We start from the raw sequence: 18,915 nt of genomic DNA, 5'->3' as shown, positions 1-18,915 counted from the left end.
TTCCAACTATATCTTCTCTTTCTACTTTTGGACACCCTGAGAGTTTCAGTTTTCTCTCAGTTATCAGTTGATTTCTTAACTTTTCTCCCTCCCTACTCATGCTGAAACCATTTGTTATTCCCTTTATTCATTCAGCTGAAGGACATTATTTACTCATGACAAATATTGGGTCTTATTTGAGGCCAATCTAGCTGCCATTATAATACAGAGCTGTCTGGTGCCCTGTGAGGAGCATGTCTGCACCCGGTAGGAAATTTGGATTCATGAAGCAATGGGAAATAGAGCTGTAACTAAAGGGTTTTGTTTGGCTCTAAGTCCTTCCAGGAAGGGTACCACTGGTACATACAAATAGTGTTCTGATGACCACCTTGGGATAATAGGATATACCTCCGTGTCTGTGCTTTGTAATAATTCAGCAAATCTGGGGTCTGCTTCTCAAACCTCTCTCCAATTGGAGTCAGCCTCCACCAAGATACATGTGCAATACAGGGGACCCGGATTTAGAATGAGGAGGACTTGAAAACTCAGAAGTGATAGACTGGATCCTCTTCTATTGCTAGCCAGCACATGGGGGTTTGAACATGACCCTCCTAAAATTAACTTGGGTAGATTAACTAATCTCCTCAAACTGCAGGCATTCTTAAGTGTTCCCCCAGGCATCTGTCCTCAGTTCCTAACTCCTCACTTTACATGTGTTCCCTGGATAATCTCATTACTCTCATTGTTTTAACTACGGACTCATATGATGATGACAACCAAATCTTCAAGCCTTCTCTCACTATCACACTTTTATGTCCAACTGTCTCCTCAATATCTTATCCCATCGGCAATTTGGACTTTTTTTTTTTTTTTAACCAAAACAACTCCTCCCCACCTTTTATCTCTTATATTACCACTAGAAGCCAGTTGCACGAAGTTTCGTGCAACAGACTTTCCTTCACCTGGCTGCCAGCACCAGTTTTCCACCAGCACCAGTTTTCCTCTGGCCACCCGCCGATCGGAGCGCCTCCCGCCAGCGCAATCGGCCACCCCGAGTTCCTCCAGCGCCGTTTCCTCTGGCCACCTGCCCATCAGAGCGCCTCCTGAAGGCTGGGGGCGGGACTCGGGGTGGCCGATTGCGCTGGAGGGAGGAGCTCCAATTGGCAGGTGGCCAGAGGAAAACTGGTGCTGGTGGAAAACTGGTGCCGGCAGCCACGCAATTGGCCACCCCGAGTTCCACCACCAGCACCTTCTGCCTGCCCCATGGGTCCTCCCGCAGCGCCGGCTGTTGGTTCTTCATGAGTCCCCGCCCCCAGCTCCTCTCGCCAGCCCAATCGGGCACCCTAAGTCCCGCCCCCAGCCTTCCACTGGCCCAATCGTGGGCGTAGCAGAGTGATGGTTATTTGCATACTTCCCTTTTATTAGGTAGGATAAATATAGTCCCACTGGACTGGGGCTAAATGGCCTCTTTTTAAAAATATATTTTTTTAGTAATTTCAGAGAGAGGAAGGGAGCGATAGAGAGAGAATCACTGATGAGAGAGAATCACTGATTGGCCGCCTCTTGCACACCACACCCTGGGGGTCGAGCCTGAAACCTGAGTATGTGCCCTGACTGGGAATCAAACCAAGACCTCCCAGTTCATAGATCGACACTCAACCACTCAGCCATGCCGGCCGGGCTAAATGGCCTCTTAATTGATTCCATGAAATCCCCATTAAAATACCAATGACATACTTCAAAGATCTAGAACAAACTCTTCAAAAATTCATATGGAATAATAATAATAATAATAATAATAATAAAACAAATACCACAGTGATCCTGAGGGGGGAAAAAAAAGTTGGAGGGATCACAATACCAGATATCAAGCTACATTACAAAGCCCCGGTTCTCAAAACTGCCTGGTACTGGCACATGAACAGACATATAGATGAATGGAAGAGAACAGAGAACCCAGAAATCGACCCAAGCCATTATGCTCAATTAATATTTAACAAAGGAGGCAAGAGCATACAATGGAGTCAAGACAGTCTCTTCAATAAATGGTGCTGGGAAATCTGGTCAGATACATGCAAATAAATGAAACTAGATCACCAACTTACACCATACACAAAAACAAACTCAAAATGGCTAAAGGACTTAAATGTAGGATGGAAAACCATAAAAATCCTATAAGACTCCATAGGCAGTAAAATAGCAGACATATGTCATAGCAATATCTTTACCAACACAGCTCCTAGGGCAATGGAGACTAAGGAGAAAATAAACAAATGGGACTACATCAAAATAAAAAGATTCTGCACAGCAAAAGAAACCATCAACAAAACAACAAGAAAGCCCACTGTGTGGGAGAACATATTTGCCAATGTTATTTCCAATAAGGGTTTAATCTCCAAAATTTACAGAGAACTCATACAACTTAACAAAAGGAAGATAAACGATCCAATCAAAAAATGGGCAAAGGACCTAAATAGACACTTTTCGAAAGACGACATACAGAAGGCCAAAAGACACATGAAAACATGCTCAAAGTCACTAATAATCAGAGAGATGCAAATCAAAACAACAATGAGGTACCATCTCACACCTGTCAGAATGGCTATCATCAACAAATCAACAAATGACAAGTGCTGGCGAGGATGTGGAGAAAAAGGAACCCTCGTGCACTGCTGGTGGGAATGCAGACTGGTGCAGCCACTGTGGAAGACAGTATGGAGTTTCCTCAAAAAGTTAAAAATGGAACTCGCATTTGACTCAGTAATGCCACTTCTAGGATTATATCCCAAGAAAACAGAAACACCAATCAGAAAGGATATATGCACCCCTATGTTCATAGCAGCACAATTTACAATAGCTAAAATTTGGAAACAACCTAAGTGCCCATCAGCAGATGAGTGGATTAAAAACCTGTGGTACATCTACACAATGGAATACTATGCCGCTATAAAAAAATAAATAAATAAAAGGAACTCTTACCATTTGCAACAGCATGGATGGAACTGGAGAGCATTATGCTAAGTGAAATAAGCCAGTGGGAGAAAGATAAATATCACAGGATCTCACTCATATGTGGGATATAATGATCAACATAATTTGATGAACAAGAATAGATCCAGAGACAAATGGCAGGGGATGGCGGGGGGAGAGGAAGGAAGAGAGCAACCAAAGGACTTGTATTCATGCATATTAACATAACCAATGGACACAGACACTGGGGCAGTGGGGGCTTGCCTGGGGTGGGAATGGCTGGGGGCAGGGGGGGGGTGTCAATCAGGGAAAAAGAAGGAGACATGTAAAACTTTAGACAATAAGTAAAAAAAAAATACATAAACATAAAAAGATTTCACAGTAATGGGTGCTATGTGGGGGAATCATTCTCTGAGAGGCCCAGGGGTATGCACCTGTATCAAGATACCCAGATGTTTTTTATGTTCATGAAAGTTTGAGAGCTCCTGACCTAAGAACCAAGTTCAAATTTCTGAACACCTAAATAGAGGGTTTATGTATAGCTGAAAAACACATGCTAGGAGAAATGTTGACAATTTATTTCATTATTCATACTTCAAGTGTTTTGCAAGTGCTGGTAAAAGGTCACTAGATGTGAATGCCATTCACACTGTAATGATTACCTCCGGTGTGTCCTGAAACTCCAAGTAATTCTGGTGGCAGTCACGAGACTGCAGCTGTAACGCCCACACGGTTATCTCCACCTGCTGATGCGGAGGAGCTTCGAAGACCCACGTACAGGTGGAAAGTGGGACATCTGGGTTTGATGCAGTGGGTGACGAAATATTTTGTGGGGTCCAAGTTGCATTATATGTTCCACCACAAGTCACTGAGATGGGGAAAAAAGAACAACTTTCAAGACAAATTTTACTCATGTCTCATCACACATGCAATATTTAAAATTTTGCCTTCTCTACCCCTCCAGCCCAAAGGAATTATATTTACATCAATCCCTCCATGAAGGATTTAGAATATATGTTCTTGGCTAAGAATTGTACCAGATTTATACCCTGAACTAAACATAGAGTAAGTAACATGGTGTTTAGTAATTGACGTTGAACTTAGATGAGAATTAACACTGAGTTTAGATATAAGTGTGACATTATTTTTAGTGCATAAGTACACATGTTTCATAACATATAAAAATGTCTCCATTTACTCACTGTTGATGAAGGTATATGTGGCATTAAATCCTTCCCTTTCTAAAGTTAGGTCACTGACAAATTGAACTGTCAGGAAGTTCCCAGAAGAGACAAAGGGAGCGGGCACAGTGGAACCACAGAACGTTCCAGCCAACTTGGCATTTTCACTCTCTCCGTCATATAACTGAAAAGAAAACAGTTCATTAGTTCTCCATTATTCACCAAGAAGTTGCAAATTTTATACTAAAATGGATGCGAAGTCCCAATAAGTCATGATTAAGAATCTTACATTGATGTTCTTAGAGCTAGTTTTAATTTAGGAACAAAATAGTTATTGAATATAATATATAAGGAGTTTCAGTAAAAACCTGGTACAATGTCTAAAAAGTCTTTTGTGACTGTGAAAGTAATGTATGATTTTTAAAATAATGTGTCTTTACAGTCAGCAAACCCATCACTACCCTCACATCCACTCAGTACCGTGGGGGCCCCACCCTTGCCTGGGTCCTCAACATGTCAGCCAGAGGAAACAGTGAAAATGTAAGTCAGGTCAGATCACCATTCAGCTAAGAACCCTCCTCACTGCTTCCCATCCACTCAACACAAAGGCCACGTCGTGGAAGTGGCCTTGAAGGCCTAATAGAATCTGCTCTTCACTCCCACCCTGACCTACTCACTCTATATCCTACTATCTCCACTTGGTTTCCTCCGCTCCCTGAGCAAAGAGGCACACAGCTGCTTCCTGGCTGCCACATGCCTTGTTCCCTCTGCCTGACCACTCTTTTAAAATGGCATCCTTCCCATCATTCTCTTCCTTCTTTCTTATGTTCTATTTTCTTTAGCGCATGCATTTCCTCTATACACGGTACGTGTTACTTATGTTACTATCTTCCGTTCTGAAGGAAGTGAAAGTTCCATGAAAGCACAGGTTGCTGTATGTTCTGTGCACTGCCAAGTCCCGTTGTTAGAAGAGTGTCTGGCTGGCACGGGAGGGGAACTCAATAAAGAGCTAATAAATAAGTGCTTTGACTCCTCTCTCCCAATACCCACCCCTGCAACCCTGTTCTCTCCCCGACTTCTTTATATCAATGAACGGCTCTAGGCTACAACCTGAGTCATCCTTGGTTCCTGTCTCTCTCCTCTACTCTGCATCTGTTCCACTCGCCTTCAAAATCGATCCCAGATGCTCCGTCTCCACTGTCACCAGACCTCCTAGACCTTTGTTCTTGTAACATCTTCCTGACAGATGTGTTTAGCCAGAGCAGCCAGAGTATTCTCCACTGAGCTGCCTGAGTGTTTTCTAACTTAAATCAGAGCAGGCTCCTGCTCGGCCTAAAATGCTCCAGGGGATTCCCACTGCATTCAATGTAAAACCAAACTCTGTGGGGCTTGCAAGCCCCTACCTGGTCTGGCCTGGGCCTGCCTCAGCCTCCTTCCCACATCCCTGCTCCCAGGACGGGTTCCTACCCAGGCCCCAGGCCCTGCACTTGTTATTCTTCTGCCAGAAGCATTTCTCTCCTCAGTTCTTGGACAACCATACTCAAGGGATCTCAGATCAAATGTCTCTTTCTGAGAGAGGCCAAGCCTACCTAATATGGCGCTCCCCTCTTCTGTTTTCTTATTATAATAAAAATCTATCTTTTTGTTGCTTATTGATTTTTTTTTCTGGTCTTTCTCCCAACAAGATTGTAAATGCCACGGGTGGGAAGGCTAGTTATTCACGTGGTATCACCAGTATCCAGAATAAGTCGACAAACTGTTGTAATAGTGGGTACTTGGATTTCTGTTAATTACTAGAAAACAGTGTTTTCTCCAGCTCAGTGATCATGGCATTTCTAAAATCAGTATGTGTGTAGATGAATTTCTAAAAAAACTGTGGTGTGCTATATAAACCTGAGAATAGACATGACCACTGACATTAGTTTAAAATGTTAGGAATATATAAAATAGAAATGGTTAGAGTAATTTAACAGTAAACAGAAGAAAGGACACACCACTAGATGGCACTGTCTTACCTGCTTAAACATGATTTTAGTAAATTTAGAGCCAGAAGAGATTCAAGAGTTAAGTCATGTTTTATAAAAGAGTAGTTTGGTCAAATTTTAGCTAATGTACTTTTTCAGGTAAGCAAGTTAAACTTCTATTAGAAACATTGCTACCTTTATCAGCACATTCATATTAGCAGCGCTTTTATTCTATGTACTGTGTGCCTGGCCTCTGTGCTAGGTCCTATGTATACAACAATTATAAAGCACTTTCCATACATTCAAGACACTAATTTTACACTCTCAAATTAGTGGGAGAAAGAGATCCATAAATTAAATATACATATATATATGTATATATACACACACATATATATACATACATATACATATACATAAATTAAATATATGTATATAAATATACATATATATCTGTGTATGAATTATATATAAAACAAAGAAAATAAGTGCTACAATGAAATAATTTAATGTAATAGGGGAACCCAGATGATGGTGTCAGGAAAGACCTCACACAGACATTTGAACTGTTATTTAAAATTAAGAACTTGGCCGAAACCGGTTTGGCTCAGTGGATAGAGCGTCGGCCTGCGGACTAAAAGGTCCCAGGTTCGATTCCGGTCAAGGGCATGTACTTTGGTTGCGGGTATATCCCCAGTAGGGGGTGTGCAAGAGGCAGCTGATCGATGTTTCTCTATCATCGATGTTTCTAACTCTCTATCCCTCTCTCTTCCTCTCTGTAAAAAATCAATAAAATATATATAAAATTAAGAACTTGTATACACATATGCATAGCCCACGGACACAGCCAAATAGTGTGATGAAGGCCTGGGGTGGGGTAGGGGCTGAGAGGAGGGGAAAAGGGGGGGGAAACTGGGCAGGAGGTGCATTTGTAATACTGTCAACAATACACACACACACACACACACACACACACACACAGTAAGTGGAGCCCTTCCAGCCCTATGGAAGAGGAAGCAGATGGAAGGCGATGCAGAAGGCCGCAGGAGTACGGAAGGCACGGCGTGGCTCAACAGCTCGCCACCTTTTGATGTGCCTGGAGATTAGGGTGAGAGAATCAGGATTGGGAAGTACATTGGGACAAGACTGAAGTTCTATATGCTTCATGCTAAGGAGTTTGCATCTTCTCCCGTGGAAGTTATAAGATCTGATTTGGGTTTTGAATGAATAGCTGGTAAAAGTGATGGAAGGGAATTGCATAATGCCCGGCCTTGAGCTGATGTTTGCTTTTGTTCATTCACTGCCACAATAAGATTTCTCTTAATTGAGTTGAAATAGACAGGTTGTGGCTTCTGGACAACTGACATGGGCTCCTGGACTCCTTGTAGCCGAAGCCAACATTTTTTCGTCTTCCAACCCATTTGCTGATAATGCTAAATCTCCACTGTAGACTTCTGCAGGGGCACACTGCACAGTGCTGGAGATGGGGACATTCGGACCAGGACAGGGGTGGTGCCCTCGGGACCTGCACAGTCATTGCTGCTGCTGATTGCATACTGGGCGCATATGTGGCCTGGCTTCAGACCTGGAGCTTAAGTCATGTTCTAAGTATCATGGATGTAGATGAGTTTTGAGAAGAACTTTGTGTTTTCTCAGCTTTAAAACTCTTTGATAGTGAAGCACATTAGAATCTACGTAAGATCCTGAAGGAATTGCACAAATAATTTAGGGGAAGACAGCCTCTGCCTACAAGGACCGCAAGACCCTGAACTTTTTAAACCCAGCCATTAATTTGAGCCGAAGAAGAAAGTGGGGAAGGAAGTGTTTGAATGTTAATTTCTGTGAACTTGAATGTTAAAAGGCAAGAGACTTGATAGTGGACTTTCCCATTTAACTTCATTTCAGACACTAATTTTCTTAAGACTTTACCTTGTAATGTTTTCCTGGGAATTTGATAACAGGAAGATTTTTATATTCTTATTTGGAGCATCTCCACATTGCCTCTTAGAGTATCTCACACATTCCTTAGCTGCACTGAGAAGCCTCTGTTGGAGCCTGCGGGCCAACATGGCAGGGCATAGTTTGGGGTGGGAAACAGAGTACAGTGGTTTTTCAGGTTTAGGGCTGAACTCAGGTCATTTCAGAACCTTCTGGGGAAAATGTCCTCCTGGTCCCAGTGGTCTCAGGAAGAGCCACAAGAAGCAATTAGAGTCAGCTCTATAAATGCAGGGATTTTTACCATGCAATTTTTAGCATTATTATTAGCAGTAGCATAGTATTTTATCTTGATGTTCTTTTCCAGTGCTCAGAATAGTGTCTGGAACATAATGGGTGCTCAAATAAACATTTATCCCCTGAATGGGTGAGTGAATGAATGAACAGTAGTAGGCGCTGCCTCATAAGGATAGGAACCTGATGCCTGGACAGATGGCTGATCTTCTTCCCAGAGGTGGACACCCCCCTCGCCAGTGGCTGACCACAGACTGGACGGGGAAGCCCAGTGGGTTAAGATAGAAGTTCTCAATGGGGCAGAACTGTTCCCTCGTGAGTGCTTTGCGAAGAATGTGTGGTGTTTTGTGGTCATCACAATAACCTGGGGCTCTAACTGGCCTTTCCCACTCAGCAGCCACAAGGCAGGATCCCATCCTGTAATTCACAGGGGAGCTCTGCAAAGTGAAGGTCCCACATTATTGAATGTCCTGCCAGACATTTGTGTATAAAAGACTGTTTCTAATTAGTTGGCCCCAGAACCTAAATCCAGTCAATATTCAAACATAAAAATATTTTTGCACAGCTTTAGTATTCACCAAATTCCCAAAAACACAGTTGCTGTGTTAAGTTGAAGGGTAGTTTTTGTTTTCTTTATAACTGTTTTATTTTAGTTTTACCATTATTTAGAAATTCATATTGCAGATGGTGATACTGCTACTGTATTTACATTACAAATGCAGCCCACCCATACTAGTTTAAACTTAAACTTTTACATCTGCCACAATTCCACATACTATAGAAGAATCTGACTACATTATCACCTGACTTAGTGTAGTTGTGTCAGAGAATTGATAACATTTTATAGATAAGCACTATTTTATATACTTTCCTTTTATTTCTCCTTTTCATTGCAGTTAATACATTATATTGATTTATGAAACTATGTATATAGGGAGGCTATAGCATAGATGACTTTGTCTTTAGATGGTCAAGGAAGTATTACAAAGTATTGGTGGGAATGTTAGGAAGAAGCCATCTCCTTTCCGCTAGTTCCATCTTTCCTGAGACACGTCAGCCGGGGTCCCAGTTCTGAGCCTTCTCTGCCATTTCACTCACTGCTCACCACAGAGGAGTCTTAGCCAATCGGCAAGCTGGTGTCCAGAGGCTGGGCCTGCTCTGCATAGCTCACAGCCCCGCTGATTTGCCTTCTCCTTGCAGCCAGCCTCCCACAGGAAGCTTGCTTTTGTGATGTTCCTCCAAAGCCCAGCTCAGCCATCCCATTTGGAAGCCTTTCCTGACCCCAAAATGACACCAACCACTCTCGCTTCTGTTCTGCTTTCCTATGTGGCCCATATTTGTCATTTTGTCATGTTGTTTGGTTTATGTCTGTCTCCTCACTCTTCAGCTCCTTGAGGAACTGTATTTTTACTTTTCCACATCTTGAGTGCAGGGGACCATGCCCAGCACATAATGATGCCATGTGACTCTTTATGGAATGGATGTGATGTTAACTTCAACGGCATCCTCTCAGTGACACACACAATTCACTGCATATTTGAATAACCTCCCAAATCAACCCTTTAAAAAATAGTTATATAATTACAGATGAATAATAGAATTGGCAAGTTTTCACTTGTATATCTACCTACAGAATTGAATTGTTAGCTTTTCTCAAAAGTTATTTGGTTATAATATCCAAGAATTAATATAAAAGGAATCAAAAGTCCCATTTATCACAGAGAATCTCTTTCATAAAGACCCCTCCAGGCTTCCCATTCCAAGGGGTGCTGTTTTATCTGCCCATTTCGTATAAGCTAAAAAATCACCAAGTGAGGAAAATTGCTTTCCCAAGAAGTAAAATAAGGGTAGATCTGAACAGATTGTTTTTTTTATTTTATCTTTTTAAAAAATATATATTTTACTGATTTTTACAGAGAGGAAGTGAGAGGGATAGAGAGTTAGAAACATCAATGAGAGAGAAACATCGATCAGCCTCCTGCACACCCCCTACTGGGGATGTGCCTGCAACCAAGGTACATGCCCTTGACCCCTTGACCGGAATTGAACCTGGGACCCTTCAGTCTGCAGGCTGACACTCTATCCACTGAGCCAAACTGGTTAGGGCTTTTTATTATATCTTAAAACTAGAAAGTAACTCCTTGTTTTCAATATTGCTATTTGTGTCTTAAAGTTACTATTGTTTTAATGACATTATCAAATCACAATCTCCTATATGGAAATGGATCTTGAAAATAAATCCTATCAACCTTCCCAGCAGGACCAAGCCCAAACACCCTTTATGAATTTATACTTAAAATAATGTAAATGCAAATCAATTATTTTTAATATTTTAAGAAAAGGAGGTTATACAGCCTCATGCCTTCTGTAATTTCACAAAGGGGAAAATAAAGAAATAAATTTGTTTGCAAATTATATGTCAGGCATAGTGTTTAACAATCTAGCATACATTATCTTTATCCTCAAAATAGCTTTGCAAGATAGATACGGTTATGTGATTTTTTGTTTGTTTTTTAGTAGATACAGTGATAAGAATCAAGGAGACAAAATTTGTAGAGTGGCAAAATTAGGTTTGAGTGCATATTATTTGTCTCTATCACTTACTACCTTTCTGTAAAATCAGGGTAACTCTTGAACTTTCTTGAACATCAGCTGTTATACTGTTGCTGGCCATTTTGGTCTCATTTCAGAAAGGAACAATTCAATCTGAACTGACATTTCTTGTTAGCTCTAGGTTTTCAAGAACTCCCCCTGATCTTGCTCCTGTGTCAATACTTTATTTAAAGTTGTCATCCAATCTAATGAATTTTTCCTTCATCTTAACCTTTCCTGGCCTCTAATTTACCATTTAAACACATTGACCACCCATCCTTGGTAAAAGGCTCTCTCCTTGACTTCACTGATACTATACACTGAGTGGCCAGATTATTATGATCTCTGAATGCATAATAATCTGGCCACTCAGTATATATATATATATATATATATATATATATATATATATATGAGGCCTGGTGCATGAATTCATACATGGGTGGGGTCCAGGGGGAGGGGACATGGGCGGTTGGCCGGCCTGCCTGCTGGTCGAACTCCTAGTCGAGGGGACAATTTGCATATTAGCCTTTTATTATATAGGATATACACTGAGTGGCCAGATTATTATGCGTTCAGAGATCATAATAATCTGGCCACTCAAGTGTATATATTCCTGGTTGTTGTTGTTTTTCATGACTCGTGTTTCTTGTCTTTTGCTCTCCAGTTGCCTCACTGTGAACCTTTCGTGGAGATGAGTGGGAACCTGGCTGTCTAGCTCCAGGCTGTCCCCCTAAATGAAAGCACTGTTTCCCCTGATTTCAGAAGGGCTCTTCTGCTATCTCCCCTCTGCTCTGTTCTCTTGCTGGAGCTCTGCTCCATCCTCTGCCCACAGGCAATGCCATTTGTCTGCCCTGCTATGATCCAACCTGCCCCGATCCCTTACAAAAAGCATGTTCTCTTCCTAATAGCACTGACATTCTTCTGCTCTCTGAGGCTTGGGGCTTATCACAGTGAAATATGAGACAGTATATAATTAAGGGCACAAGTGTGTATTCCACCTATGACTTTTCCTCCCCTGTTTAAAACCACACACACACTATTTCTTTAAAGTTTAACATGATTTTGAACTTATAAATTTCTCTTGCACCAGACTTGTCATCTCTACCATCTCTGTACCCTCCTGACATAAAGGTAATCTCACCTCGGGGCCCTAACTCCGGACACGCCCTGTGACAATTCACCTGGAATCCTGATTCCAGATTAGACTTTTAAAATCCTGTTCAATTTGGATTTTAATGAGATTTTGGATCTAAGATATTTTCCACATCTGAAGGTAATATGAAAAGTAAATCTATAAACATTAAAAATAGATAAATTAAGGGGTTATTTTTTTATATGCAGGGTTTACCAAAGGTCCTTTGAGCATCACTTTCTATACAAGCTTATTCCACAGATCATCTCCTTATGAGAAATGGATAAACAGTGAATCTTAAAGTTAACGTTAGAAGCCACCTAAAGTTTTTGAGTCATCCATATTAAAGATTAATTTGATATAGAGATAGAACATCTGTAATATTATCCTACCTAATAAAGAGGGAATATGGTAATTGACCCTCACACCATCACAAAGATGGTGGCATTCACAGCCTATAAGGAGGGAATATGCTAATTGACTGCCCTGCCCTCAAAGATGGTAGTGCCCACATCCAATAAAAAGGGAATATGCTAATTGCTGCCCTGCCCTCAAAGATGGCAGTGCCACAGCCACAAGATGGCGGTGCCCAGTCCCCTCAGCCCTGCCAGGGTGCCTGCCTTCGGAGTCCCCCAGTCCCCTCAGCCCCCCAACCACCCAGGGCTGGCCTGAAGTGCAGGCAAGCCTCAGATGGCAGCTGCCCAGCTGCCCAGGGACGCCCGAGGCTCAGTTAACCAGGGCCGACTGAGGCTTGCGCTGCCAGCAGTGGCAACAGCAGAGGTGTGATGGGGCATCACCTTCCCCTGATCGCCAGGTCACCTCCCAACCCTGAGGGCTCCCAGACTGTGAGAGGGGGCAGGCCGGGCTCTGGGACACCCCTCCAGTGCATGAATTTTCATGCATCAGGCCTCTAGTCCTATATAATAAAAGGCTAATATGCAAATTGACTGAACAGCAGAACGACCGGTCACTATGATACGCACTGACCACCAGGGGGCAGATGCTCAATGCAGGAGCTGCCCCCTGGTGGTCAGTGCACTCCCACAGGTGGAGTGCCACTCAGCTAGAAGCCAGGCTCATGGCCAGCGAGCACAGCCATGGTGGCAGGAGCCTCTCCCACCTCCAAGGCAGCTCTGAGGATGTCCAACTGCTGGCTTAGGCCCACTCCTCATGGGAAGCGGGCCTAAGATGCTAGTCGGACATCCCCCGAGGGCTCCCGGACTGCAAGAGGGTGCAGGCCTGGCTGAGGGACCCCCCCCCGCAAGTGCACAAATTTCATGCACCAGGCCTCTAGTACATTATATCATTGAAGTATAGGTCATTTTAAAAATTAGCAGTACTCACAATTTTCAAAACCTCCTGTATGGCAAAAAGTGGAATATACCATATGAAAGTCTGGATTAGATACTTTGTTAAGAAATATAATAGCCTTACCTTTACATAGTCATAAATGCATCTTTGTAAAGTAGATACTGACTCCAGAGCAAATGTATTGAAGGTGAGTTTAATGAGTTTGTTTACAGGGGCAATTATGAACCATATGCAGTTTAAATTCTTGTCATATCTTCCATTTGCATCAGAATCAGGAGAGGCAAAGGTGTTATTGGAGCTGGTCAGATAGCCACCACATCCGTGTTGAGGCCCTGTGTCAAAACAAAGACATCACTAAGCAGACCGAGGAGAACACATCTTAGTTTCCACATGGAGGCTTTTAAAATTCATATTGTTTCTACTTTCTCTCACACGTTTATAACTATGTCAGACTATTCCCTTGCTTCAGTGGGTTTGTGCAGGTGCTGTTGCTAACTGGCCTTAACTGCTTCATTACCTAGTTCCTCTCCACTCCTCTCACCACCCCTCACTCCCTTTCTTCTCACTCACACAGAGTTGCTTAGAAAAGTGGGGAATCATAGTTGGTTCTATGTGCATTTTTAGACCTGCTGATGTGATTTATTAAAACTTTTTCTAGCCTCGAAGAATCCAATTTTATAGAAAATAGTGTTTTGCATAATAAAACCAGTGGAAACTGTGAACATGTTTTATTTTTGTGTTTTGCTTTTATGAACACTATCCAATTGAAAACTGAATTTATGAAGAATTTACCCAACATGCCAAGAAAATTGGCTCCCAAAAAACCTTTTATTTAAATAATCTGTCAGAAAGAGGCTGCGAGGCATTTAGCACTTCTAGTTCATATTAAATCACATTCTAAATTTAATTTTCCCTTTTCCAGAAAAAAAGAAGAGCTAAAGAAGAAGACCATTAGTTAAAAAAAAAGGTCTACTTTGAAATAAAAATTTTAAAATTTAGAATAAAAAGAGAGGGATAAAAAAGTACCCAGGAGATGACTAAATGATCTACTATGAAAATATATGGAAAATCCTCAGAATATTGGATTTAGTTTCATCCACTCCACAGCCTAAGCCAATGCCTCAGAAATGATTTAAGAAGGACATAAAAGAAAGAAAAGCTATGGTCAAGTTCAACAGAAATAGTGAGGATGAATTAAGCTCAAAATAGTCATAAGAGGACTAGGGATTAAATACTAGAACTAATGTCCATAGATCTTGCATTCTACACAAACATAGATCATTACTACTTTCAAAGTTAAATTTCACTGACTTTGGCCTTCACTTATTCTTATTCCATTTATTTAGCTTTTAATAGTGAAAGGGTTATTTTCAACATTAGGGGGCGCTAAGATTTTGGACTTGGCACTTGGCAGGAAATGCGCACAATGGCAGCCCTCCTCAGAGGCAAAGGCTATCAACCTGCAGTGTTGTTGTGGACAGAGGCATTATTTAGTAGTAGATCAGACTGCCTTGTCCATCGCTCCTAACTCAGGTCAAACTATAAATTATGGGCACAGTCAGACGTTTTCTGGAGCTGAAATTCTTCCAAAGGCCCAGTTTCTGATATTTCCACATATGGTGGTATCTAGGACAAAGTTATTCTGAAACCAAAGCAATGTGCAGTGCTTCATGGTATAATTCTGATAATCCTTTTCATATTAAACAGGCCTGCAAACTAAAAAAAGAATTGGAGTTTGCACAGCTTTTATTTTGGTATTGTTACTTAAGGAAACCACGTAAGCTTATTGACATGCATAACAGGGGAGAACAATTACTTAAGGAATTAATGAATTGATACATTTATTTATTAATTCAATAAACATTGTTTTAATAGTGAAGGAAATATATTTAGTATTGAAGTGGGAAAAAGATGAATAGTAGTCCAGGAGCAATGCTATGAATAGATAAATAATGATAGTCCAATTTAGAAATTGATAGATGCCATAAAGGAGGCAGGAAAGTCCTGTGAGTTTAGCAAGAAGGGGAAATTACCTCAGGCTATGAGGATCTAGAATGTTCAAGGAGGAGGAGGCATCTGATCTGGATGTTGAAGGATAAATAGGACAAGACCAGGTAGAGCTGGGCTTGGTGCTGGCAATTCCAGGCTGACAGTACTTCATAACCAAAGGTTAAGTGGACAAGAATTTACATTATATGCTTAGAAGAGCAAAATACTGTTTGTGAAACAACAGAGTACATGAAAGAGAATAATGAGAAGGTTAGGGAACAGGATGGGCTGTTCTATAGAGGGCCTCAAATGTCAGCACACAGAATCTGACATTTAGACTTTTTTCTGTGGACAATGGGGTCCACTTGAAAGTTTTTTGTCAGAGGAGTGGTAGGGTCAGAATGCACTTTCTAGTCAAGTCTGATCTAAAATTGTTTCTGGTAGTAGCGTTTGCATGTAGAGGAACAGGACTGGAGGAGGTGATACCAGGTAAGAAAGAGGACATCGCCCCAGGTAGGGCTGGAGGTAGCAAGGGGCAATAAAGACTTGGAAGTTTTCATACAGGAAAATGATGCTGCTTGGCTTAATTCTATTACTACATCAGCTCCAGAAAACTAAATACTGTTTTTAAAAATTCAAGTTATATATTTTTTCACTACTGTTTATTGTTACTAATAAGTTACTAAGGGCAGAATGATAACTGTATTTGGGCACAGTAAGTGCCATTAAACACACTTATCATACAATACTATAACGACTACCACTACTACTACTGCTGTCATAAGACAGAAACACCCTTCTTCCTCCAAGGAACCCCCGAGCAAGAATCCATAAATCATTGGCATGTATTGGCATAGATTGAGTGGTAGATTGAATGATTCTTAATCCTTCAGTCTCTCTGTCATTGGTTTCTCTCTTTGAAGTGCACTAGAATGGAGGAGGATATTTTTCCATCCACTTGATGTTAGGCTTGGTCATATGACTTGCTTTAGACATTGGAATCTTTGTGGAAAGAGGCCTTAACTGGGCTTGTGAGTTTTGCTTGGCCTTTTGTGCTCCTGTGATTCACCCAGAGCTCATGCCCTGGGTGACTGCTTGTGAAAGAGAAAGTGGATGGAGAGCAGACCTGAGCCCAGCCTGGAGTCTGGAACCAACCACAGTTAACCTACAGCCAGGAGCAGAGGCAGTCAAACCAGTCTGCAGACCCATGAGTGATAAAAGTAAATGCTCTAGGCATAAACCACTGAAATTTGGATGTTTGTTATGTGCCCTTATTGTGGCAATAACTGACTAATAAGTAGCTTGTTTGAGTATTCAAACTGTAATAAAGCACATTGCTTAATTCTTAAAATATACACAGAAAATAGTGAAAGTGAAAAGCTAACATTATCACAGATGATCCTTTCAAAAGTAGTCAAATAATCCTATATAATAAAAGGCTGATATGCAAATCTACTGAACAGCAGAATGACCAGTTGCTATGATGTGCACTGACCACCAGGGGGAAGATGTTTAACACAGGAGCTGCCCCCGGGTGGTCAGTGTGCTCCCTCAGGGGGAGCACCGCTCAGCCAGAAGCCAGGAGCCTCTCAGCCAGAGCCTCTCCTGCCTCTGTGGCAGCACTAAGGATGTCCCACTGACGGCTCCCGGAATGTGAGAGAATGCAGGCTGGGCTGAGGATTCCCTCCCCTCCCCCAAGTGCATGAATTTCGTGCACTGGGCCTCTAGTTAAGCAAATAAAACATTATATGAGTGAATTATATAATTCATATTAGATATAAATATGAGTAAGTATAGTACTATATGGGTGAATAGTCAAATTATTGAAGTAAATGTATGAGTAACAAGTAAAGTCACATATGAGTAAATACCTTTTGGTGTTTGTATGATACAGGAAATTGTTATAATTGCTCTGATTACCCCACTCTTTAAAATTTTTTTTTTTAAATTACATTCAATATTATTCTGTAGTAGAGGCCTGGTGCATGAATTCATGCACAGATGGGGTCTGGCTGGCCCGCCCCGATGGGCTGGAGGGGGGCGGCTGATAGGGAGCAGGGCCAGCCAGGGGGAGGGGCTGTGGGTGGTTGGCTGGCCAGCCCCACCCTCTGGTCGAACTCCTGGTGGACCTCCCAGTCGAGGGGACAATTTGCATATTAGCCTTTTATTATATAGGATGTTCCCCCATTTTTATATTTAAACATAGTACAAATGCTCTTACTCCTCCTATGCAAAATGTAAATACTATAAGCATGTGTCTTTGGGAAATATAAAAATGAATATTAACAAAAGAAGGGTTATTCACCAAAAAGTATTATTGTCACGTTACTATTTCTATATTTCAACAATAGCTGAGTAGAATAGAACTCTGACTATGAAATAGTTTCATACATAAGAAAATAATATTTATTTGCTGTATTGATATTTTAAAATTCCTTTTTAAAAAACTAGTATAAGATCCTAACCTCGACATGTGGTTTAGCACCATAAATCCATCATCTTCCTTGTTACTACACATTTTCTACCAACTAGTGAACTCCCATCCATCAGCGGCTCCTCCATCAGCCCAGTTGTGTCAGAAACACGCTGTAATGTCACTCTAACCCTCTTCCCCAAGTCGGAAACACTTCCGCAAAATAACTACTTCTCCAGAGAAAGAAAATGGTTGGCTACAAAAATATTGGAATATGAACCCAGCGTATGCAGTAAGATCTGGGTCGAGATCTCCTTAATTAAAAATCAGTAACTGAATCCTAAATTACTCCTCTCCAATTATTAAACTTCAGAGTGAAGCTCAAGCCAGGAGAAATCTGATAATGTAAGAAAGGGCTGTATTATCTAAGTAAATCATCTCAAAGGCTTTGTGGAGTCATATCCATTTCTGAATAGTTATTTTGAGAATTGACATATTTGTGGCTGGTATTTTATTGAGGCCTTTTGGATAGCATCTCTATCCATCGCTGGGCAGCCACCACCTGGACGAATGGTAGGTGGCTGGCATACTTAGGACAAAGATTGGCCTGAGTTCAGGCGTTTTCCTGTTCCCATGAGCCAGCTGCAGCCCTAGGTTGTAGCTGGAGGAAGCCCAGTGATACACAGGAAGCAGGACATAAAAGCATTGTAAGCTGTTGCCTTAGGGAAATGGGGGTGAACCACAGAGAGCTTGTGATTTTCAAAGCCTGGTACACAACTGCCCTAAAGCAGTGAATTCATTTTTTAAATTCAACTAGATTCCACATGAACCCATTTGTCTTTTATCTAAAAGTAAATTGTATTTATTATTCTACTCATTAATCTCAATTATGTACAACCTTTTAGGTGTTATATTTATGTTATGCAAAATAAAATCTTAATGGTTTTTGTAAAATGAGTTGTCTGTTTTCCTTTTAAAGTTCTATTGGTTTGTTTTTACTAACATCACCCGATTTGACTCATTTTAGATATTCTAATTTGAAACTCAGCCTACTTTAACTTATAATATGTGTTTAGTCTGGTAATATTTGAGAAGCATAAAAATAAAATACTAAAAGAAAGGTAATTTACTAAATAAGAGGAAAGTTATTTA

At 41.2% G+C, this 18,915-nt stretch overlaps 1 protein-coding gene across 1 annotated transcript in view; it reads right to left on the bottom strand.

The window, feature by feature from the left end:
• The window catches only part of CUBN (cubilin), a 324,986-nt gene that overhangs the window by 10,823 nt on the left and 295,248 nt on the right, over positions 1 to 18,915 (bottom strand). The window contains exons 60-62 of the mRNA XM_079772268.1: positions 13,485 to 13,693; positions 4,152 to 4,314; positions 3,612 to 3,817 (exon numbers count right to left, since the gene is read on the bottom strand). Of these exons, the coding sequence (XP_079628394.1) occupies positions 3,612 to 3,817; positions 4,152 to 4,314; positions 13,485 to 13,693 (578 nt within the window). The remainder of the gene's footprint in view (positions 1 to 3,611; positions 3,818 to 4,151; positions 4,315 to 13,484; positions 13,694 to 18,915) is intronic.

The sequence above is a fragment of the Cnephaeus nilssonii genome, assembly GCF_951640355.1.
Source record: "Cnephaeus nilssonii genome assembly, chromosome: 1".
Taxonomy (NCBI): Eukaryota; Metazoa; Chordata; class Mammalia; order Chiroptera; family Vespertilionidae; genus Cnephaeus; species Cnephaeus nilssonii.
The sequence above is the reverse complement of the archived record's forward strand: the minus strand, read 5'-3'. Positions and strand labels throughout refer to the sequence as shown.